Source organism: Camelus ferus, chromosome 27 (assembly GCF_009834535.1).
Source record: "Camelus ferus isolate YT-003-E chromosome 27, BCGSAC_Cfer_1.0, whole genome shotgun sequence".
Lineage (NCBI taxonomy): Eukaryota > Metazoa > Chordata > Mammalia > Artiodactyla > Camelidae > Camelus > Camelus ferus.
In genome coordinates this window covers 303080-327163 of record NC_045722.1, presented here as the reverse complement: position 1 = coordinate 327163, position 24084 = coordinate 303080, and the positions used below count along the sequence as shown (strand labels likewise).

Below are 24084 nucleotides of genomic sequence, written 5' to 3'. Positions count from 1 at the left end.
CACACGTGTCAGAAGAGTCCGTCTCCCGGAAGGATTCGGTCAAGCCCCAGCTGGTGAGGTCTAACCTGAATGCTGCCCGAGTGAGCAGCGCTCACACTGGGGCTGGAGCCCTCTGGGAGGGCTTTACAGCCAGACTCGCTCCCAAACACGGCTGCCATTGGGGTCACCAGGGATCTGTTAAAACGCGCGTTGTCCAGGCTTCACCCAGACCATGTAAAGCAGAATTTTGAGGGGAGCGGCCCAGGCGGCGGTAATTTTTAAAGACTCCCCAGGTGTTTGTTTCCAAAGGCCGGTTAAGTTTGAGAACCACTGACATAAGCTATTATGTTTACACAGCAACCTACACTGTCAGAGGGTGTTCTCACTTACCTGCTTTGACTCTCACAGTTCCCCATCAGAGAGGCCCTGTGACCTGCCCAAGGTCCCGTGAGAAACCAGTGGAGCCAAGATTCAGATCCACCCTTCCTGCTCCTCAGCACAGAGGAGGCGCCATCCCCCTTATGCCAAGAAGAGCAGCGTATTATTAGCGCAGAGAATCACACGAAAAACTGAAGCATCTAAAATCACACTGCACTTCTTTTTATGTAAATGCGTGGTTTGGACAGGAGGATTTTCCTTCCCTAACTCTGACTTAGACAGGAGAACGTAAATCTGCATTTCCTTGGCAGCCTGAGTGGGGCAGGAGCGTGGGTGGGAAATCTCCGGAATCACCTGGGGAATTTTATTGCCCGTGCTCTCCCAAGCGTGGTCCAGGGACCGGCGGCACCAGCCACACCGAGAACTCGATAGGAATTCAGGATCTGTATTTTAACCAGGTCTCCAAGAGACGTGCAAATGTATTAAAATCTGAGAAGCACTGCTTTCAGATATGTTGATGCCCACTCTGATTTGATTGGAGCTGGAGAGCAGTTTGGGCATCGGAGTTTTCTGAAGCTCTCCAGATTGCTCTAATGCACACGTGGGGTTGATGTGATGAGAAGGCAGGACGTCAGGTGGTCTGCAGCAAGTGCAGCCCCGAGGGAACTAAGAAGGGCTGGCTGCAGGGGCTGTAGGTTGCCGAGCCGAGCCGAGCCGGCTCTTCACCCACCTGTGCACTTTTTTGCCCAGCCTCCTGCCCTGCCCCATCTCACCCTCCAGTGCTGGTTTTGCGGGTCACAGTGCATCTGGCGCTCCACCTTGCATCCCGCCCACCCTAGCGTCTGTCCCTTCTTCCCCAGGTCCCGCCCTGTGGTTCAGATCAACGCCAGCCTCCGCTTTGAGCCTTCCAAGATCAACATCTTTCACAGGGATTGCAAACGCAGCGGCAGAGACGCCACCTGCCTGGCTGCCTTCCTCTGCTTCACACCCGTCTTCCTGGCACCCCACTTCCAAACGGCAACAGTGGGTAAATCAGACCCCTCCCCACTTGCCTGACTCAGTCTGCCCCAGGAACTTTGCAGTCGCTCTGTTTCTAAATCTAGGCTTTTGCTGAAATGGGTTTAAGTGCCAGGTCGCACCTGGAGCTGCTTTGATGACTCCTGGGTAGCCATTCAGTGCTCTAACTCCAAGGGGCAGAGAGGGGCTCTGACTCCAGGCAGTGTGGTGCGGTGACCAACACAGGAGAGGCTGGGGAAGAAGGAGACAGAGACAAAGTTTGGATCAGAACAGGGACTGAGAAGCAGTGGAGCAAACTGGGATGTGGAAGCCATGAAGTCAGATGCAGAGCAAGAGTCAGACCCTGGAGAGGAGCTGGGAGCCAGAGGATCGGTGGTATTTGAAGGGGAGGAGACTGCGGGCCTTAAACCCCAGAGCAGTCTTAGGTTTAAGGAGCTGGTGGGCAGGGCCTGGCCAGCCCTCCCGGAGGATCTGACCCAGACCTGACGGGGTCCCAGAGCCGAGGGCGAGACCTGGGGAGGTGTTGGGAGAGGTAGAGAGCTGTGTGGTGCTCCATGAGGGGCTCAAACAGGGCATCACCCTGACCCCTCATCCTGTCTCCTCTCCTCTTCCACTCTGTTCACTTTCCCCTCCATTTCTTCCCGTTCTTCTCCGTTTGCTATCAGCTCCATCTTTGTTTCTCCTTCTTCTGCCTCCCTCTTCTCTTGAGGTCCTTCCTTTACCCTTTTTCACTGCATCACTCACTCTCTGTGTGAGAGTTTTGTGCCGACACTGAGCCTTATGAGGGGAAAGGAATAACTCTTCCCTGGCCAGCCTGGAGGGCTCCCTGGAGGAGGCTGACTTTCCAGAGGCTATCTTTAAAGAGTGGCAAACAGTCTTTCGATGGAAACATGGCTCCACCTTTATAGTCTTGCCCTCTCCTTCCTCCAGGCATCAGGTATAATGCCACCATGGATGAGAGGCGGTACACGCCGCGGGCCCACCTGGATGAGGGCGGGGACCGATACACCAACAGGGCTGCCCTGCTCTTCTCCGGCCAGGAACACTGTGAGCGGATCACCTTCCATGTCCTGGTGAGCCTGGTGTCCAGCAGCCCCACCAGCAGAGCCCAGGCCCCTTCAGGAAGGAGATACAGAGGTGGAAGAGGTTCCTCCCCGGGAGAGGCAGAGAGCTTAGCAGGTGCCGGGCTGGTTCTGAGCCCCCAGCAGACCTCAGTGTCCTGGACTTTGGCCACCCCACATTCATGCCCCAGGGCAAAGGCCTCTGGGACAGGCTACTTACCATGTCACTGTCCCCTCCTCCGAAATCCCCTCTTTGCCAGCTCTCAGAAACCCACTGTTTCTTTAGCAGAAGGTGAAGGCCAAGGAGGGCATGGGTTCAGTGACGTCTGGTAGAGAGGACAGGTGTCAGTCAGCCAGCAGGGGCCATCGCTCGGGAAAAAGGGATAAGCTGGCATCGGCTGAAAATGAAGACCAAGTAAAGCAGAGCAGGGCATGGCCAAGCTCGAGGGAGAAACAGAGAGGCCAGCCTGGTGGAGAGGGAGACCAGTGGCGGCCTGGAGGCTTCGTCTGGAGACTCCAGACACACTGACCACAGCTCCAGCCTCCAGGAGACACAGGCAGGGGGCACTCAGAGCCCACCGGACCCCGGTATTCAATGAGCCAAGCTCAGAAAAGCAAGAAGTCATGGTGTCTGTTAATATGTTGCCCTCTGATGTGTTTATGTGCTGGTTCTCAAACTGTGGTCCTGGGACCAACAGCATCCTCATTGCCCGGGAACGTGTTAGAAATGCACATTGTCGAGCTCCATCCCAGACCTACCGAGTCAGAAGCTCTGGGCGTGGGGCTCAGTGCTCTAACAGGCTCCCCCAGGTTCTGATACAAGCTCAAGTTCCAGAGCCACTGCCTTCACACAAAGAGGCCGCTGAGATTTGGTACCTTGGGGGGGATTTTTTAGGCAGCTCTACACATAGGACCAACCTGAATCACCCCTATTTTCTTCACATTTGTTCACTCATTGACTTACCACTTTTCTCAAGCCTCATCAAAGCGCCTGGGCTCCTGAGGGAGGAAGGCTGACACATAATTTGGACGCCACATGAGAAGTGGCCAGATAGGTCTGAACAGAGGGTGGGGATGGGGAGCTGCCTGGCTTCCTGGAGGCTGGGGTGCTGAGGGGATGGGCTTCCCACCTTGAAGGGCGATCCAGGCAGTGGGTTGGTGTGCGCTGAGCCAAGGGCGCTTTCCAGGAGGCGCTCTCCAGCTAGGACACATCGGGGAACCTCCACTCACCTACAGATGCTAAAAGCTCCACAGATTCATGTGAAGGGCTGGCGGAACAGCTGCCCTCTGGCTTAGGGAGGTGGACGTTCTTGCTCAGTCGTCCTGGCCCAGACCCAGATGTCCCCTCTGCCCTCACACGTCCTCACCTCCTCCCACACAGGACACTGCTGACTACATAAAGCCAGTGACCTTCTCGGTTGAGTATTCCCTGGAGGACCCTGACTACGGCCCCATGCTGGACGACGGCTGGCCCACCACCCTCAGAGTCTCGGTACGTCCTGGCACATGGCGCGGCACGTACCCTACCCCTACCCCTCACCTCCAGCCGGAAGCCCAGGCCAGAGTGTACCAGGCACAGAGGAGTTCTTCCTCTGCGACACCTTCCTACCTCCTGCCCTGCAGCCCCGGCGGGCTCCTCCCCTCCTCCCTGGGGACCCACGCAGAACAGTTTCTTCAGGGTAAGGACCTGGTCTTCTCCTGGGCAAGGTTGCCCATAACCTCAGTGAAGAGTGAGCACAGAGTGGGTCCTGAGAATCACAGGACTGGAAGGGACCTTAGTTCTTGATCTCCCACCTCCGTCCTTTACAGACAGGGCACTGGAGGCCACAGAGTGATTCAGCCACTAGAGCCTACTCCGTGCATCTTGAATGATCGAATGATTGACAGTCCTCCCAGCCAAATCCAGGTGTTCCAAAAATAAGTGGTTTTAGCCTCATCATTGTCTCTATACCACCCTATCCCCCCAAATCAAATCTTCTAATCACTGACTCCAGGGGCATCCAAATTTTCTGGTGTCTGCTACTCAGATGTTCCCTGCCTCTGCAACTCCATATAAATCCCAGGCAGAGAAAACGTCACCCATTCTGTCTGAGCTGTGTGAGGAGAGCAGGCAGAATAAACCCTGGGAATTTGGCAAACAACTTGAAAATACACCACACTGCTCTTAAGACCATGACGTGTGAGGTCCAGCCTCTGAGCAATGTCTCTGAGAATTACGTGGAATCCAGGCAGCCGACAATTTCAGAACTACTTGTGTGCTTGCTTGTATTTCTCTGACATAAAAGCCCCGTATAGTCAAAGCAAGGCTTCTGAAATCCCCCTCTGCTCTCATCACCCCCGTCAACCCCCTCGGCTCGTCCAGCATCTTTCCCCCAGACCTCCCACATCCAACCGCTCACCCCTCAACCTTCACCCCGTCCCTCTTCTCCTGGTTCTGCTTCACAAATGCATAAGCGAGGCTGACTTAGAATGCAGGTCAAGAGAGGGGAGAGACGGCGGTCTGGAAAAGCTGGAATCCTCATTTGTGAGCCAGGAGAGGGGAAAGCTGGATCCACTGAGTCTTAATATGTTTTCCCATCACAGTAATCACAAAGCCACAATAGCAAGTGAATGAGTGCATGTCACTCATTCGATAAGCATATGGAAGCCCAGGATGCAGACTAATGCACAGGGTACTCTGCTCTGACACTGACAGTATGGATGCAAGGTGGTGATAAGGGTCATGGGCCAAGTCAGAGATGGGAGTGAGCTCACAGGAAGTGTCATCAAGCAATCAGATGATAGGCCAGGGGGACTGCCTGGAGGAGGTGGCACCGCCCTGGACCTTTATGATACCCATGATTCAGATACGCAGAGATGGGGAGGATGGGCTTTTATTCCAGGAGAGCTGATAGCACAGCCAGGGTGAGAAAAAAGCAGGGTGAAGGGAATGTGTAAAGAAAAGGTGAATAATAGAGTGGAAAAAGACAGCCTGGGCATAATACTGAGGGCTTTGGGTAGCAGCTAAATTTCTAAAAATCTTGTTTATATAGATTTCTGGCCTCCAGCAAATTAGAAGCTTTCTTCCCGTCACTCTGCTACAAATTCTTCTGTAGCTTCTACTCAGTACCAGCACTCTCCTAGCACTAAGAAATTTTGCCTCTTAGGGGAATGAGCCGTTCCATACAATGGAGCATAACGATTGCCAATCACGTTAAATTACCCCTTTAATCAAGTGGATGGGAAATTTTCAGAAGGCTATCATCTAGTTTTCCTACTTCTGAAGCAGCGCTCTGGGCAGCGGTGGGGCTCTTTCGTTAAAGACTTGAAATCACCAAGATGAACGTGGGCCCCGAACACAGTGCAGCCCTGGGGGCTTCCCAGGTGTCTGGAAGAGTGTCCCGTCACTCTGCCCTCCTTCACGTGGCTCTGCTGCCTTCCCTGCTGCCTGCTGTTGCAGCGTGCTGCTTCAAGCCGCAGATCCACCGTGTGGCGGGGGAGTCAGGGGAGCAGGCTTGATAGAAACATGTCTAAAATAAGAGCGCATGGATCTGAGTGAGGCCCAGGGAGCGCACCTTGGAGAAGTTAATGAACGTAAGATATGCCTGGCCTCGGTGACACGCAGTTCCCCTCCCTGGGGCCGGGGCTGTGCTCCCGCAGGGACGGTGCACTCCCGGCTGCTCTTGGACACCCAGCCGCCCCGAGTGCTTTTCCCTGAGTGGGCCACAGGCACTTCAAACTCAGTGTACCCTGAGCTGAACTCCTCCATGTAACCCCTCCATTTGTAAGTGAGTGGGACAGCCACCCTTCCAGACACCAAAAAGGAGGCTTGGCCAACATCCCCAGGGAGGAGGGGAGCACCTCCCGCTAAGGAGCTGTCTTCTCCCTTAGTCCTGATGAGCTCCAAGTCCCGCTGCTTGTGCCTCCGAGGCCCGTAGCCTGCTTCCCCTCCACACACACTGCCGCACCGACACCATTGTCATCTCTTGCATGAGGATCACAGGCCACCCCTCAGTGGCCTCTCTGCCTCTAGTCTTGACCCTTCCAGTCCATCCACCCACAGCAGCCAGAGGGAACCTTCTGTCTGGGAGTCTGGGAGGACACTCCCCTGCCGGAAGCAGTCAGTCATTCTTATCAGTTGCAAGACATGGCCCCCCGAGATCCTGTAAGAAGTGACCCCCACCCATCTCTCCATCTCCTGCAGCCCTTACCACAGCAACACTAAACAGCCATCATTTCCCAAACTGGCCACGTTGCTTCATGCCTCAGGACCTTTGCACGGGCTTGTCCTTCTTCCCAGACTCCCCTCTCCCCCTTGTCCATCCGGCTAACTCAGTCATCCTTCAGAACTCTGACCTACTGTCACTCCCCTGAAGCCTTCTGTGACCATCTCCAGACCAGAGTAATTGTCTCCTCCCCTCTGCCCCTTCTATTCCTCGTACAGATTTTTTGGGTACACTTCACACTGTAATTATATGTTCACATGCTCATCTTCCCCATGAGTTGAGCAGAAGCTGTGTCTTCCTCATCCCATGTCCCTAGTACCAAAGAGCTTAATCCCCACAGTAAATAAGTAAATGATCAATAAATGTTCACTGGAACTGGGTACATGGGTGTCCTGTGCTACTGGCTCGGTTAGGGACTGAAGGAGACCCAAGAGGAGTTGAGTTTTGAGCCATGTTTTGAAGAAGGGAGTATCTATACAAAACCATGAGAAAAAGCAGCATGGTGTCTGTGAAAAGGGCAGAAAAAAATGAAGCCCATGTCTAGTGCTGCAGAGAGGGGGGCTGGTGTGCAATGGGGGTGAGGGGTGGCCTGCAGCAAAGACGGGGGTGGAGGCTGTGGGTCACCTATCCAGCCACCCATACCTGTCTCTTCCTGGCCCAGGTGCCCTTCTGGAATGGCTGCAACGAGGATGAGCACTGTGTCCCTGACCTCCTGCTGGACGCCCGCAGTGACCTGCCCACTGCCATGTGAGCTGGCTTCGCCTCACCCCAACCCTGACTCCTTCCCCTCCCCTGCTGGTGGATCTGGGCTCCCAGGGCCCTGAGTAACAATCCTGCGTGTGCACTCATAGGCAGTGTGGACCAAACACTGAACTTGGAGTGTGGGTCTAGCTCAGGCTCTGCCTCTAACTCCTGTGCGACCTCAGGCAAGTCCCTTGCCCTCTCTGGGCCTCAGTTACTGCGTCTGTAAAATGAATACTAATTAGTCTAATCCAACCTCCTCAAACTTTGTTTAGAAAAGGGCTCCTTTCTTTGGAGTCCACACTACAAACCACAGAAAAAGGAAGGGGCTGAAGACCTAGAGTTCTGGGTGTTCATCCTCCAGCCCCCAGACTAGGTGACCTCTGAAGTCCATTGACTGACTGCATGGGCTCAATGCTAAGGAAATTAGTAAGGATGAGCAGGGTACCCATAATCCCCTGGAGGAAATAAAGTAGCAGACAAGGAGAAATAATGATCCTATTTTAAGTTTATATAATATATTTTCAAGTAATTTATACTCAATTTTTATCCAGCTATGAGATGATTAAATAGAAGATACATATACAATAAGTAGAAAGCGCACATCCAAACCTTGTAGAAGGGTGAAGAAGCAAAGAGTCTAACCATCTGGGCTAATGAAGAGGATTGTCTCCATATTTAGCTCTGAGCTTCCTGGCAGCCAAAGCCAAAAGGGAAACATGCTGATTGGTGAGGTGATACATGCACAGTGAGTTCTCTCCTGCATTCCCCACTCCATCTGCCTGATTCCTGCTGGTCTCCTTCCTGCAGGGAGTACTGCCAGAGGGTGCTGAGGAAGCCTGCCCAGGACTGCTCTGCGTACACGCTGTCCTTCGATACCACAGTCTTCATCATAGAGAGCACACGGCGGCGGGTGGCGGTGGAGGCCTCACTGGAGAACAAGGGTGAGAACGCCTACAGTACCGTCCTCAATATCTCTCAGTCAGCAAACCTACAGTTTGCCAGCTTGATCCAGAAGGTAAGACTTTGGTGGCCTGCCCAGCCTGCCTGAGGGGAAGGGCAGAGGCATGAAAGGAGGGGTCCAGGTAGGGGGCCTGGCTATACATCATGATCACCTAGGAGCTTAAAAATGCCTGTGTCCAGGCATCTCCAGGACGTTCTGATTGATCTGGGCTGGATGGGCTTGGATCAGTGTGCTTTTAAAGCTGCCCAGGTGATGTCAGTGTGCAGCCAAGGCTGAGAACCACGGGAAGAGGGAGGTCTGAGCCTTTCAGAGCCACAGAGAGGAATATCCTTCTCCCGGTGCCCTTGGCCCTTGTCAGGGTCGCGCGTGCACACAGGCACGTGCACTCGTGCACATACGCGTGCGTGCGCACACACGCACGCTCACGCACACATCCCCTGCATACACACCCTCTGCCTCCAGCTCATTCTCCAGGCTTTCTCAGAATGGTCCTTCTAACAAGATTCAGAACCGATTTCTCTCCACTTTAAAGCCTCCCAACATTCCCAGTTGCTTTCCAAACTCCTTCTTGTGGCATTCAAGGACCTTCCCTGCTTCCCGTCCCACACCTGCCGCTCCTGCCCTCACCCCCCACCCTTTGTCCCATGGCAGCCCCGCCCGCGCCCTATCTCCCAGCACACCTGCCCTTTCACACCAAGGCCCCACCTACACGGCCCCTGCCTGAGACCCTCTCCCTCCTTTCCTATTTTAAACTTTTGTTGTTGTTGAGGAGGGAGGTAATCAGGTTTATTCACTGACTGATTTAAATGGAGGTACTGGGGAATTGAACCCGGGACCTCGTGCGTGCTAAGCATGTGCTCTACCACTTGAGCTATACCCTCCCCTCCTTTCCTGATAGGCTCCTGCTCCTTCTGGGTAACCCTTTACAATGCCTGCCTTATGTTTCACCCTCACAACCACTCCACGAGGTGGTGGTGGTGGTGTCCCCCTTTTACAGAGGAGGAAACCGAGGCAAGAGGGGGTTAAATGGACTGAACAGGACCACACAGCCAGCAAGTGGCAGAGCAGGAGTCCCGCCCAGCAGCCGGCTCCTGAGCCCTCACTTCCTGACAGAGTGTAGCCCCCATGCCACACTCTCTGGGGTAGCTTCCTGAAGCCCCAAAAGGCCACACAGGGCCTCCCAGCCCCCACAGCTCCCTGCTGCAGCTGTGCGTGCTCCGTGGCAATCACTGCTGTCTGAGCGCTGCCCTGTTGTAGCCCTGAACTCCCAGAGGGCAAGTGCCCGTCTCAGCCACGTCTGTCCCCAGGGCTGGGCCAGGGCTGGGCAGGTGGAAGTCCCTCAAGACACGCTTGTGGAATAAACCTAGGGCTTTGTTGCCGTGTGTGGGTGCTGGGGGATCCCAGGGCCCTTCAGACACCATCTCTGTTCTCATGATCTCCGAGTGTCCGTGTGGAGCCTGGAGTGCAGGGTGGGACAGCTTTCGGGCCTTCTGTCCTGACTGCCACCTCCCCTTCCTCACTGGCCTGGGGGAGGCAGGATGGGCCCCTCCCCAGCCACACGTACACACAGTGCAGGAGTGGGGCCAGCCTGCAGCCTGGCTCCTTCACGGATACCACATCCATCCCCAGGCCAGGAGATGCTCACAACTGGGGATCAGCGCTCCCCTCCCCCAGCCCAACTCCTACCATCAAGCAAGGGGACCCTGAGTGGAAAAGGCCACCTTCTGATGGTCTGAGCTGGTTACCCCCACTCTGGGTCTCAGCGACCCCACCTGTAAGCCGGATGACAAGCCCCGCCGCCGGGGTTGGTATAGAGGGAGTGACAAAGCGCCTGCCCACTGTCTCCACGACCCACGCCGCCACGCCAGCCCCCAGCCCTGCACCCGCCACGCTCTCCACACGGGGGACCCAGCCGTACCCCAGAGCGTCCAGGGCCCCTGGGGCCCCGGCACCCGCAGGCTGTGCAGCGGCGTTGGCCAGGGTGATGGGGAGGCGGGCAGGGCAAGGGTGGCCCCAGGCCTGGGGGTCGGGCTCCTTCTGACTGCTGCCGGGTGTCCCCTCACCCCCAGGACGACTCGGACGGCAGCATCGAGTGTGTGAGCGAGGAGCGGAGGCTCTGCAAGAAAGTCTGCAACGTCAGCTACCCCTTCTTCCGGGCCACGGCCAAGGTTGGGGCTGAGGCGCCGTGGGGTGGGCCGGGCAGCCTGGGGATGCTCATGGAGGCAAGAGAGGTGGAAGTGAACAGATGGGGAATGGAGAGGCCTAAGGCTGGCTTTTAGCTAAGTTTCTTTTTCTCCTACAAAAGGGCATTCAAATGACCTCAGTAGCCAGCCACCCCAGGGCTGACAGCCCACCCCAGGAGAGGGCCAGGCCCCGTCGCCTCAGGGGGGCTCTGCCACCCCCACCCACCTCTCTCCCACCTCCTCGTGGCCGAGTGTCCCACTCTCCTGTGTCCTGACATGTAACGTCCAGCCTCTGTTGTCATGCTGTGCACGGCGGGGGGGGTGGTGGTGTGAATGTTTCTTTTGAGCACCTACTAGGGACTTAAGAGCCCGTGTAAAGGGTGTAGGGAAGGGAGAAGCCAATTACTGGGAGAGGGAGGTGGACTCCAGCTTGTGGGGGCGTCTGCCCCTCACCCCTGGGCAGTAGGCAGCCACTGCAGGTTCTGGAGCAAGAGGAGTCCTCACTGAGGCCAAGCTGCTGGTAAAGTGGGAGTCAGACAGAGGGCAGCCTGAGGCAGGGGCCAGCTAGAGAGCAGCGGTGTGCTCCCAGGAGCAGGGTCTGCAGGGCTGAGGGAGGGGAGGAGATGGGGGAGGGAGTGAGGGCTCCTCATAAAGGAACCTCCTGGGGGATGTAGGTCAAGGTTGTAGTTTTTGGGGTGAGGTGCTGACGAGCCCAGGGGCTCTTGGCTAAAGATCCAGGGGAAGCAGCACACAGACCAAGCTTCCCCCCACTACCCTGCTCAGGGAGAATGGGGCCTTGAGGACTCCTTGAGAAACCCTGTGAAGGTCAGACCTGGGGAGGGACACACGGGGTCTCTGCAAAGCTCCAGGATCACTGGCAAGTCACCAGAAGGCAGCAAAGAGGGTCAGATGTCACAGGGCGCAGTCTGGGGCCCAGGCCCTACTCTGGGGTGAAGGCCAAGGGGAACACAGGACCTGGGCCATCAGGGTGGTGGGAGGGCCGCTGGACAGGGAGACAGGTGGGTGGCCGGGACAGACGTCGCCCTTCTGCGGGCCTCACCCCCGCCACGCGCAAGAACGGGGGTGGATGAGGGGGTCTCACCACTTGCCTCCGGCCCCCACATCCTGCAGTGTGTGGTGACGGCCATCTCCCCTTCCTGCCCCCAAGTCCCCCACCCAGAAATCTCTGCAGAAAGAGTCTGAGGTCGGACTTCCTGCCTTTTAGTCGCCTGTAGTTAAAAACAAAAAAGGAGGTGGCAGAGGGCTGGCCCCACAGCCAAGGAGTTCCACTGGGAGCTGTTGACCTTGGCTGCGTCCCCTCCACAGCCCCCAGGCTCAGCGCATTCTCCAGCGCCAGGTCCTCCCTTCCCCCAGCCCATTCCCTGCCAGCGGGGCCCAGCCAAGGGGCAGGGCTGGAAGGCGTGGGCCAGGGCGGGTCCCAGCCACCTAGGCTACATCAGTTTCTTCCTTGCAGGTGGCTTTCCGTCTAGATTTCGAGTTCAGCAAGTCCGTCTTCCTGCACTACCTGGAGATCCAGCTCACAGCGGGCAGGTCAGGGCCTTGCCCACTCCTCTTCCCTCCCCGCTCCCTCCTGTGCCCTGTTCTACCCCTGGAAACTGCTCCTCCCTGCCCCAACCCAGTGGTTGGGTCAGTCCCCCAGTCCTGGCTGACCTGCTGCCCACCGTGCTGCTATTATTCTTATTCTTGGGCAGCTTGGATATAAGTAATCATACCCTCTCCTTTATATAGCAGCTTATGTAGCAGTTATTCAAAAGTCCCACAGTTACAAAGCACTGTGCAGGCAATTTCTCAGTCAGTCCTTATAGCAACCCTTTAAGATGGGTATAGCAAGGGTTATTCCCCACCCCACCTCCCAAGTTACCGGTAAGAAAAGGAGAGCTCAGAGAGGTTGAGTGTATTTCCCAACAACACACAGCATGTAAATCGTACCCCTGGGAGCTAAACACTAATTTTCCTCTTCCTTATCCAGTGCTCTTTCTGTCCTGGTCACTTCTCTGCCCTTGGAAACGTCCCATTTTAAAAGTCCTTCCCTTACTCTGTGTAGGTCTGTCTGTCTGTCTCCCAGGCCTCCCTGAGGCGGCTTGAATCATCCAAATCAGTGATAAACACACAGAGGCGAGGAGGGATTCTGGCTGCTCTGGGCCTTTGTAAGCCCAAACTGAGAAATAAATACTGTAGGCAAACTGAGCACCAAGATTCCAACACACACACACTCGCGCACAAACAAGTCAGCGGTCACGGGAGCCCCAGGAATCATCGTGCCAGCTCGTGCCTGTGTCCGGCTGTAGCTAGCCATGCTGTGCACTTCGGCGGAATTCTCACTTCACAGGAAGCGAAGTTTTTAAGCTGTTTTGATATCTTAAAGCCTCCCTCTTAGAAAACAGTCTATTCTCACTGAGAAATGAATGACCTTGGGTGCAACGGCCTGGGCAGTGTGGGTGTTGATGGGTGCTTGTGAGTGAGGCGGGTACGGGAGGGGACACTGGGCATCTGTGTGTGTCCGGTGTCCCCTTTCTAACTAAACACCTATCTGGGGTAAGGCTTCCAAAGGAAATCAGACTTAGTGTATGGAACGAGCAGAAATCGTATCTTTTTATGTCTAAAATTATTTTCCCCAGTAGTTCATGGTGCTCAGAAGGGATGCATTTTTGGCAGAACTCCCTCTAATGTCTCTGAATTTCACTCTCCGGCCTTCTCAAGGCAGCTGGGCACCCTCAGCTGCCCTACCCCAAGACAGCTCAGGAGGGACAGTTCAAGGGTAAATAGAAAAATGCTCCATTGTGAATCCCGCAGGCTCCTTCCCTTCCTTGGGCAGAGCCTCTCCCCACAGGCGTCATCTCCCCCAGCGAGGAGAGCACAGAGGCAGTCGTGGCCACGCTGGCGCGATCCTTCCAAATCCCAGCCAAAGCCTTTCTCTGCCCCCGGGCCGGCCCAGATGTACTGCGCCCACCAAGACGGCAGGAAAAGCGGAGGTGTCCAGCTCCCATGCCCCCATGCCCCCCTGCCCCCCGGGCCTCCCCTCCTGGGGGATGTGTCCATGCCCTCCTGGCTGGCTGTGCTGGTGCATCGGTCCCAGGAGAGCTGGGATGCTCCTTCTCAGCCTGACCTGGGTCCCTCTGGCTGCTCTGAGCCCGTCGGAGGCGCTGTGTGGAGGAGGGCTGCCCCTGCCTGACTGGGCACTGCTGGCTCTCCCTGCAGTGACAGTGACGAGGAGGACAGCACCAAGGGAGACAACACGGCCCTCCTGCGCTTCCACCTCAAGTACGAGGCTGACGTCCTCTTCACCAGGTGGGTCAAGGGCCCCAAGCATGTCCCTGAGAGCGCAGCCCCCTCATCCGTGGAGGGGAGGCGGTGTCTGCACAGAGGAGGGAGGAGACACAGACCTGGCCCCCGGGTAGCTCCCCGCAGGCTGAGGTGGGAGGGCTGGGGCAGCAGGCAGTATCACCCCAGGTGCAGCCTATGTGTGGGCACATGGTCTGCAGGGAATTTTAAAACAGTGGTAAGGCCTGCTCCTCCCCAAAGAGCAGACTGCTCCCACCACCCGCCCCCTTGGTCTGCATCTGGTCCCCAGTTTGCCCCCTGAGAGTTCCCAGGCAGATGGGGAAGTCAGGAGGTGACAGCAGACAGACCGACAGAAAGTTCAGGACCCCACGGCCACTGCTAGCTGCTAGAGTCTGGGACAGGGCACAGTGGGCGGGCTCATGATCAAAAGAGACCCTGTCCCTGTGCTGGAGGCGAGGGCAGGGGTGGCCAATGACTGGCTCTTCTGGCCCCGGCCTCGCCCACACACGAGGCAGACCTTGCTAACCGATCTCCGAGTTTATCCCCGCTGAGCCTCGGAGTCCTTCCCAACACAGCTCTCCCAGTGGACACAAGAGGAAATCTATCTTTTTATGGTGCAAGGGTAGGCAGGCACAGGCCCACAACCTCTTTCGTTCGTTTACCCATGTAGCCAACACTGACTGAGCTCACGGCGGCCCTGTCCTCTGTCCCCGCAGGAGCAGCAGCCTGAGCCACTATGAGGTCAAGCCCAACAGCTCGCTGGAAAGATACCATGGCCTCGGGCCTCCCTTCAGCTGTGTCTTCAAGGTGAGGCTGGAGGGGAGGATCCCCCACTGGGGAGGGGAGGAATCTGGAATCATTGCTAGTGTCTGGAGTTCTGCCCCACCCTGCCAGCCACTCGCTGTGTGAGTTTAGGCAGGTCCCTTCCCCTCTCTGGGCTTCTCAGTCCTCATCCAGAAAAAACAGGGCTGGACTGGGAGGATGTGTCAGTGAAGATTAGGCGTAGCTACATGTAATTTTTAAAACATTTTTTTTTTTTTAAAAACAGTGGTCTTTAATGCCCTGGGGTTTATTCTTTCCCATAAAAGAAGTCCAGAGTTGGCAGCTTTACAAAGTCACTCAGGATCGAGTCTCCTTCTGTCTGTTCCACCACCCTCAACCTGTGATTATCAGCCTCTCAAGTTTACCTCATCATCCAAGGTGGCTGCAGCTCCAGCCATCACATCCTCATTCTAGGAAAAAGGAAGGGCAAAAGAGCAGGCCAGGCGTCTCCTTGCTAAGGAACCTCCCTGACAATTCCTCATCCTTCCAGTTACCTCTCATTGTCCAGAACGGTGTGATTTATCAGCAAAGGAGGCTAGGAAATGTGCCTTTTTTTCTTTGTTTCTGTCACCAAGGAAGGAGGGAGAAAGAGAATTGGAGGCAGTTTAGAGTCTCTGCCACAATGGGCCCTGCAGCCTCCCCAGACCTGAGCTGTTGGGTGAGAGCTGGGAGCAGGCACAGCGGAAACATGCAAATGCCTCGATGGCTCACCTAGGAGAGGGTTAATCACCTGCCCAAAGCCACGCGGCACATCTGTGGCCGCAGCCCCGGGTTACGTGCTCAGACCTTCTGACTCCAAAGCCCCAGTCGTAATCACCGCGGCTCTAACGGCTTGAATGTGAACTCACTCACTGTTTCCATCTTTCATCAGTTAGTGATTATCTCTTATAATAAATTGATTGCTGTCACTGTCTCCACCCCAACCTCTGTACAGGGTGGCCACCAGCACCACAGCCCAGAGAGGTTAAAAAGGGAAGGAACCCTTGTTTCAGCCTCATGGCCCCCAGTGGCCCATCGCCAAGAGAGGGAAGAGCTTTAAAGCATTGACCATGAAAACACCAGGGGGCTTGAAGGGGCCTGCTTCCCAAGCCTGGCCAGGGTCAGGCGTGGGGTTCGCCCCCATGGACCTCATCCTCTACCCTCCAGCTTCTGCTGCGTGTACTGACACCTCCCCTTTTCCGGCCACAGATCCAGAACTTGGGCTTGTTCCCCATCCATGGAGTGATGATGAAGGTCACGGTTCCCATCGCCACCAGGGGCGGCAACCGCCTACTGATGCTGAGGGACTTCCTCACGGACCAGGTACCCAGGCCCCAGGGAGCCGACCGAGTGGAGGGGACCAGAAGGAGTCAGACATGCCCCTAGGCGTGTCTGCAGCTCCTTCTCCCAGGCCCAGGGCCAGCTGGGCCTTTTCCAGGGTGAGGAGGAGAAAGGACCATGTCTGGGACACCATGTCTGGGACGCCGAGTCTGCCAGTGCTGGTGGTGAGGCTGCTTGTGTGTGTCCTTGTGCAGGCGAACACGTCCTGTAACATCTGGGGGAACAGCACTGAGTATCGGCTTGCCCCAACGGAGGAAGACATGAGTCGTGCCCCGCAGCTGGTGAGTGTCCCCGGGGCCAGGAGAGGGGGGCTGCCTGAGCTCCAGGACTGTTTCTCTCCAACAGTTTGTCAATAAGAGCTTGTCGGGCACCTCTATGTCCCAGCCTCAACCCAAGAAGAAAGAGAGTAAGGAAAAAATTCTTCTTGCCCTTAGTGAGCTCACCACCCTCCGGGAGACACAGGATTGAGGGCGAAGAAGCCAGGCAACGAGGCCAGGATGTGTGTCAAGTGAGCGGCAGTGGAGCAAACCACCTTGAGTAAAGGACAGGGACCATGGACTCACACTTGTGCCTAAAGGGGCCAGTGGGACACGGACAGGCAGAGGGCAGGGGAGGGAACCAGACGGAGCAGCTCCATGGGGGCCAGACCACACAGGGCTTGTATTGGAGAACAGGGACCCCGTCAGCCAGGGCCACGCTGCCCCCGGAGGTGGAAAGCCGCCCAACTTCAACTCCCAATGCCCTCCCCAAGAGACCTGCTAGCGTCCAGGTTTCTGTTCCCAGGGCTGCCTCTGTCCCCACAGACCAATTTCTGAGCATGCTTTCACTATTCCTCACCCAAACAGAAGTCTTAGCTGTTTTCATTTTATTTTCCCCAAACAAGTGCCTCACACAGAGCATCTCTGGAGTGTCGGGCGCTTTGCTGGAGACTTGAGCTTAGGTGGGGTTGAGGTGGCTGCAAGAGAGCCACCCAAATATGCTTAACCTAATAAACTCTAATGATCTGATGATTTTCTATTAAGTGGCATCATCTGCAGGTAACCATAGTTTCGGTTTTACCACCCAGTGCTTTTACAGTGTTCCTCTCATCTCGCTGCGCTGGGCCTCCGGGGAAGTGGTAGATAGAAGTGATGACAGTCTTGTCTTGATCCTGACTTTAAAGAAACTGCTTTAATGTTTCACTATTAAATACGGTACTTGCCATAGGTTTGTTTATAAACATCCTTATTCCAATTCAGGAAGTTCCCTGGGCGTTTTTATCATAAACAGAAGTTAGATTTCCTAGAATGCTCTTTCTGCGTCTGTTGCAATAACCTTACCGTCTTCTCTTTAATATGTTCACATGGTGATGACATTTATAGGCTCCCTAATGTTGAACCAAAGTTCTGTTCCTGGAAGACGCCCAGTTATACACACTTCAAATGGCACATCGGATGTGCCATCCTCACCTTGTCCTCCAGCCATTCCCTGGCAGCCCCAGCCCCTGTGTCCCCCACCCCACGCCTCCTTCCTGGTCCCATGTCCTCTGCCCCTCCTTCCCCAGCAGCAGAACCCCACTTGGTCAAGGTGGGCAATGGTAGATGGCCATCTCTCTGCTGGCCAACCCCCCGCTCACCCCCGAGACTCACCTTCTCTTTCAGAATCACAGCAACTCTGACGTCGTCTCCATCAACTGCAACGTGAGGCTGGCCCCCAACCAGGAAATCAGTTTCCACCTGCTGGGGAACCTGTGGCTGAGGTCCCTGAAGGCAGTAAGTAGAGCTCCGGGGCGAGGCTGGAAGGAAGCGAGGGAAGGAGGCAGGTGCGGGGTGTGGGGTCTCCCGGGTAGAGGCGGCAGGTGGGCAGCTCCTGACCCGACCTCTGATCACACAGCTCAAGTACAAGCTGATGAGAATCACGGTCCATGCAGCCTTGCAGAGGCAGTTCCACAGCCCTTTCATCTTCCGCGAGGAGGATCCCAGCCGCCAGGTGAGCACCTGGGAACCTCTCAGACCCCGGGCTGGGCCAGGCCGGCTGGGGGGGGGGGTGGCCTCCTCCTCCACCATCCGCAGGAGAGAGACTGACGGGCCTGCTAGCAGTCAGCGCAGCATCGGAAGAGAGGGAGATGTAGATAAACAGGCTGCTGGGGCAAAAGTGGGAGAGGGCCAGAAAGAGGCACTCACCCTGTGCCTCGGGGGTGCCAGGCTCGGCTCCACAGCGGCCCCAGGGAGGCAGAAGCAGGAGGGACACTCGAGGAGGTGGAAATGCAGCCCAGGCAGGCCTGCCTGCCTCGCGGCGGCGACGCTGCCTGGGCAGTGGCAGCCTAGAATGACCACCCAACCCTCCCCTCCCCACCCACCCGCACCACAAACCTAATGAATGACGTCTAGAATGAACTGGGTTTGTGAAGGTTGGGGGACACTAGACATCTCTCTGTTGGGGCCCTCTTCCAAGTGGGTAAAACTGGATTGTCGCAGATCAGACTGGCTTGAATCAGGGTCCAGGAAAGGGGTGAGGCTCTGTGCAGTGCTCTCTGGGAGGATGAGAAATTGCCTCATGAAGGAAGCCTGGTTCCCTGGAAGGAGACGGGCATCTCGGGTGTGTGGCGCTGCTGCCCTCCACTGGCCACATCCCCAAACCGCAGCCCGGGCTCCAGGTGGACGTCCCATACGAGATGCTCAGTTAACCCCCAGCTCCACCCCAGCAGACTCTGGAGAGCAAAATGAGCCTGGTCAGGAAGACCTTTATAAAACACAAATATAGGTCACAAGCAGGGCTGGGGTGTGCCAGGCAGAGAGGTCGCAGGCAGAAGCCCAGAAGCAGCACTCAGGGAGCGCTTCGGAGGAGCAGTTTAATTTGTTTACCCTTCAGCATTGCTGGTTGTTCCTGCCATAGTTCCGGCTCCCCAGGGGATACAGAGATCCATTAAGCAGACAAGTGGGCGAGGGCAACAAGGTGTGGGTGCAGTCTGGGCTGAGCACAGGTGCTGGGGTCAGGGGCGGTCCTCTTGAACTGAATCCTGAGAGACATGCTGGAACTTTCCAGGCGGTCAGGTGAGAAGAGACGTGGGGCAGGCACACAAACCACCCTACTCTCCGCACTCGTTCCCGGATCATTTACTGGTTCAAGTGATGTCTCCTTCTCCCACTCCCACCACCAACCCCCCAAACTCCTCACTCTCTTTGGAAATCCAGAAACCCCCAATTTAAGCCCCTGTGGGCGTGGCTCTGTGCGAGGTACTGGTGTGGGAAGTCAGAGCAAGGTCCCGGCCTTCAGGGGCGGAGAGAGAGCATGTAAGAGACCTGCCATTCGTTGAGCCCTATCTGTGTGCCCAGCACGGTAACAGACGTGCCATGTGTTCTGCTCGCCCTCACAGCGCCGTGAGGCACGTCCCCATGCCCCTTTTTCAGATACGAAAACTGAGGCTGTGTGTGTAAGAGACGGCAGAAGGGGAGCAGACTTGCCTCAAGTAGGACAGAGGCCGTGGCCGAGCCGGGCGGTACCGTGCTGCATGGGGTGTGTTCCTTCAGGCACTCGGCGCTTGTTCCAGGCACTGTTTCAGGCGCTGAGGGTAGAGCACTGAGCAAGACAGATAAGCCCCTGCTCTCCCAGGAGCTGACCCCCTAGATGGGGAGAAAAGGCAATGAACATCAGTATGTATAAGGTCCGTGTTGATAAGGTCCGCCCAGCAAAATGCAGGCACACAAGCGGGAGAGCAGGGTGTGCTTTTTATATGGGGAGACTGCAGACAGCCCCTCCCATAAAGGACATGAGGCAGAGATGAGGGAGAATGCAGAGGTATGACCTGGTGACCAAGGGTGGGCTGGGAAGGGAGCCTGCCAGCAGAAGGAACAGCAAAGGCCCAAAAGCAGGAATATTCTGCACATGTTGGAGGACTGCAGCAGAGAGCACAGGCGGCAGGGCAGGAGCTGAGGCTGGCAAAGTAACGGGGTGGAGGCTGCCGGGCTTCGCCGGCCAGGACAAGGACTCTGTGTTCACTCTGAATAAGTGGGGAAGACATGGGGGACTGAGCAGACCAAAGACCAAGTCCCCTTGCCCTGGCAGGTGTCCCAAGAGCAGGCTGTAGGAATCAAGGCAGCCACAGAGGGGCAGCCGAACGGCTCCTGTTGGGGGAGGAGGCTGAGTCCAGAGAGGCAGCCTTGGAGGTGGGAGGAGTGGCCACGTTCTGGCCATTTCAAAGGTAGAGCACACAGACCTTGCTGGAGCCCATGTGGTGTGAAGGTAAGAGTCAGTGACCAACACAAGTTTCCTGGCCAGAGCAAGGAAGGACAAGGCCGCCGTTTGCTGTGATGAGAAAGACGTTGGAGGATGAGGAGTGAGATTAAGGGTTTGTTTGGGGACCCGTTAAAGATGCCAGGCAGGCCGAGTGGACAGTCGGGCATGAGTCTGGGATGGAGTGGCAATTGCAGGTAGAAGGTGGAAGTGCAGGCACGCCAGCCGGCCCGAGGTGGTCCCAGCCCCAGAGCTGCGTGAGCTTGCCCAGCCCTGCGCTGGGGCTGCCAGGGCCATCCTCCATAAACAAAAGCAAAACAAAACGAAAAGATGTTTTTAATTATTATTTCATAACTTAGTCTGTATAAAGACAAATTTAAGCCAGGCCAGACTACATTCACCTTTTGATTCTAACTTTAAAAGGAATTAGAACATTTTTGTGGACCCCTAAAGGCTGGGTGCTGTGCCCACTGTCCCTGCTCCATAAGTCAGCCCCAAGTTCACCAGCAAGTGATTGTAGGTAAAGAAAAGGGCCCAGGACGGAAGCATGGGGCACACCAACGTTTAGAGGTTTGGAAGATGGTGAGGAAGCAGTGAAGAAAACAAGAAAGAGCAGCCCATGTGGTAGGAGGAGAAACAGGGACGGGGGAGTGGCCCAAGGCCAAAGGCAGGAAGTGTCTGCAAGAGAAGGAAGGATCCAGGTCACCTACCTCAGTGTCCGCTGGGCTGGGCTGGGCGCTCTGAGGCCTCTCTGCAGGCTGGGTGCCACCCATCCCTCCAGCCTCTCCCTGAGGAAGGGGATGCAACTCTCCCACCAGGTGCCAACTGCCTGCTGCCCTCCCGCCCTGCCCAGGCTGCCCCCGGCCCTGGGACCCCAGAACAGTAGTCATGTTGACCGGGCCCCACCCTCCCCTGCAGGTCACATTTGAGATCTCCAAGCAAGAGGACTATCAAGTGCCCATCTGGATTGTCGTGGGCAGCACCCTCGGGGGCCTCCTGCTGCTGGCCCTGCTGGTCCTGGCGTTATGGAAGGTGAGGGCCCCGGGGCGGCATGGTGAGGGGCAGCCTCCTGGCTTTCCAGGCCTGGGCTCCAGCCTCTGAGCTCTGTGGCCCGTCCCCCACTGTTCTCCACATGGGAGCTGGTATCCACCCAGCCTCCTCCCCAGAACTTGCCAGCTCCAGTGGCTCCTCCACAGCAGGCAGGTGGCTAGGGCCAGCAGAGGGCACTCAGCCTGTGTATGGCTCCAACCCTTTTGTGGGTCCCTTTGAGAACCTGATGAAACCTAGGGTTCCTCTGGTAAGAGAAAAGCAAGCACACACAAACACAGAATTTCTCCAGCCACATCAGGCTGTTAACAAGCCCCCCAAAGCCCTTCTCTGTCTCTGCACCTCTGGTTAAGAAACCCTGGTCTCAACGCCCTATTGTAGATGAGGTGAGGGAGGGCCAGAGAGGGGTGTTGACTGAGGCAGTGTCAGACACCATGACTGCTGGACACGGGCTCCACCCACTCAGTTCCAGCCTCCCCGTCACCAGTTCAGAGGCCCCTTGTGCAGCCTGGTGGTTGGTAGGGCAGGACTCGGCATGAGCTGGGGTGTTCAGGCAAGCCTTCTGAGGAAAGAAGCCTTAGGAGTGTTAGTGGAGGGAGATCCAGGTGGGAGACAGACCTTGTCCACCCTGCCCACCCCTGAGACTTCTCCCTTTGCCTCCTCACAGCTCGGCTTCTTTAGAAGTGCCAAGCGCAGAAGGGAGGCCAGCCTGAACCCCACCTCCACAGTGCTGGAGTGAGGCTCTGGAGGAGGCTGTGAGTTGATGGGGGCCAGGACGCCAGCCCAGGCAGGGTGCAGGCCCAGGCCCGTGGCCCACCGAGCCGGGGTGGAGAGAACGCCAGCTCACTTTGCACTTGACCTCATCTCCTGAGAGACCAAGTCTGCTCCCTCTGAAAGGAACTCAAGCCAGTTTCAAGAGGGACTGTCCTACTGGGAGGCCACTGCTCCTCCAACACAGATCCCTTAGGATTTAAAGGGACCCTCCCAAGGCACACCCCAAAGCCACCCCCAGGCTCTGTGGGGGCGTTTGCTGTCCCCACTACTAAGGTGCTAGGAACTCACCACCACCCCACCCTCAGAAGACATGTGGAGAGGCCGACTCCAAATGCAAACCCTCTCTGCACTCTCCAGACCTCTAGCTCCAGCAGGACCCAGTGGGACAGCAGATCTCAATTCTGCGCTGTCCTCCCACCCCCATGCTGCCAATGGTTCCCAAGTCACCCCAGACCAGAGACAGGTCCCCAGAATGCCCCCTGAATGAAGGGCTTGGTGTTGACAACCACTGGCCCAGCATGCTCAGAGACTGTGACAGACCGGCCGCAGGGACCTAGGATCCCGGTGCCCACCAAGATGAGGGGGGTGGGCTCTCCCCCCCACCCCCAACCATGTGTTCACACTGATTGCCACCCACGTGCCCGCCGCAGGTCCGCCCCTCCTGCAGCTTTAGTTCCTGGGTGCCTGGTGGGAAGCGTGTGGATGACGCAGTCCCCAGGGCTCTGCGTTCCCACTTCTTCCCAGGCGGCCTGTCCCAATGCGCTGGTGTGGCTGCATGCCTGGCGGCAGTGAGGGGTGGGGAGACTCCCCCTCCCCTCCCTGCACCAACCCCTCCCTAGACACACACACACACACACACACACACACACACACACACACACACACACACACACACACACACGAGTCTCCCGCTCCTCCCTTCTGCCCACCCATCGCCCAGGCCCAGGAGAAGGGCTGGACCGGCGCAGAGGGGTCCTCTCTGGGACGCACCAGATAAAGCCAGTGCAGGCACCCCTGGAGCAACCTCAGTAACAGATGTCTGATCTGCCAGCCCATGGGACAAGTGGTACCACCAATGACAGCACCCCAGGACAAGAGGCACGCCTGGTGCCCAGCCGAGTAATTTATGCCTTAACCTTGTTTTGAGGTAGAAATGAAAGGGGGATACGTCAAAGGCATCTGTCCCCTGTCACATAGTACGACCTTTACTGTCGTAAATATTTTTAAGAAATTAAAAAAAAACACAATGTTTAAAAACAACCAAGAGGCTGACATCCCTTTTGTGGGCAGAGCGTGTCCTAGCGAGCCGCACTCTGAAGGCAGGAGGTGGATGAGGGGCTCCCTGCTTCCTTGCCGTTGTCTCTAAATGTTGGGAAGGGACTTGTCCCCCCTCTGCCCCCTGCAGCATCCCCTCCCAGTGGCTGCCTGGCCTGGATGGACATCTCCCACCCAGGCGACCCCTTCCATCTTTGGTCAGTTTGGATGTTTGAAACCCACATGTCACTGTAGCTTCTACCCACTAGTGTCTGTTCCCAAGCCCCCCCAGACTTCCCTAGGCTAACACTTCAGTACTGACTTTCAGGCCCTGACCGCAAGTTTCTTCACCTTTACACACAGGCTACTCTTACATTAAGTTGTCTCCATTCTATTCTCCTGCCATTGGAATCTCAGGAAGCCAGTAGAACCTTAGAAGTTACGTGGTCCAGTTCCCCCTTAGAGGAGGTGATCAGAACCGGAGAATTTAAGAGCTCGCCCTAGGTTCCACACCAAAGTCCAGACTAATCCCAGGACTGCTCTCTCCCAAGCCAGGCTGTCACTCTAGCCCAGCCTGAGGAGGGCTTAGTGAGGGCACAGAAGGAATTGATATGAAGTCACTTTTTATGGGAATATTTTTTCTCAAATGGTGAAACCAAAATGAGAGGGAAACATTTTAAAATCATCTTTCATCTGAGTCATTACCCATATGAACGGAGCAGCCTGGCTAAAGGAGGATCGCTAACATCACACCCCAAAGTGCATTGTGAGATCTGGCACCCAGCCTTCTGTCAAACAGCACCGACTCTGAGAGGATGCTTTCA

General features: G+C 56.3%; 1 protein-coding gene across 1 annotated transcript in view; it reads left to right on the top strand.

Annotated features, from left to right (window-relative positions):
• Positions 1 to 23266, top strand: part of ITGA11 (integrin subunit alpha 11) — a 111512-nt gene extending 88246 nt beyond the window's left edge. Inside the window, exons 16-30 of the mRNA XM_032469393.1 lie at positions 1218 to 1384; positions 2305 to 2447; positions 3817 to 3927; positions 7302 to 7387; positions 8192 to 8399; positions 10415 to 10513; positions 12003 to 12079; positions 13748 to 13837; positions 14548 to 14638; positions 15842 to 15955; positions 16168 to 16254; positions 17614 to 17724; positions 17846 to 17941; positions 21104 to 21217; positions 21900 to 23266. Coding sequence (XP_032325284.1) covers positions 1218 to 1384; positions 2305 to 2447; positions 3817 to 3927; positions 7302 to 7387; positions 8192 to 8399; positions 10415 to 10513; positions 12003 to 12079; positions 13748 to 13837; positions 14548 to 14638; positions 15842 to 15955; positions 16168 to 16254; positions 17614 to 17724; positions 17846 to 17941; positions 21104 to 21217; positions 21900 to 21971 — 1666 coding nt within the window. The 3' untranslated portion in view covers positions 21972 to 23266. The remainder of the gene's footprint in view (positions 1 to 1217; positions 1385 to 2304; positions 2448 to 3816; positions 3928 to 7301; positions 7388 to 8191; positions 8400 to 10414; positions 10514 to 12002; positions 12080 to 13747; positions 13838 to 14547; positions 14639 to 15841; positions 15956 to 16167; positions 16255 to 17613; positions 17725 to 17845; positions 17942 to 21103; positions 21218 to 21899) is intronic.
• The last annotated feature ends 818 nt before the right edge of the window (positions 23267 to 24084 follow it).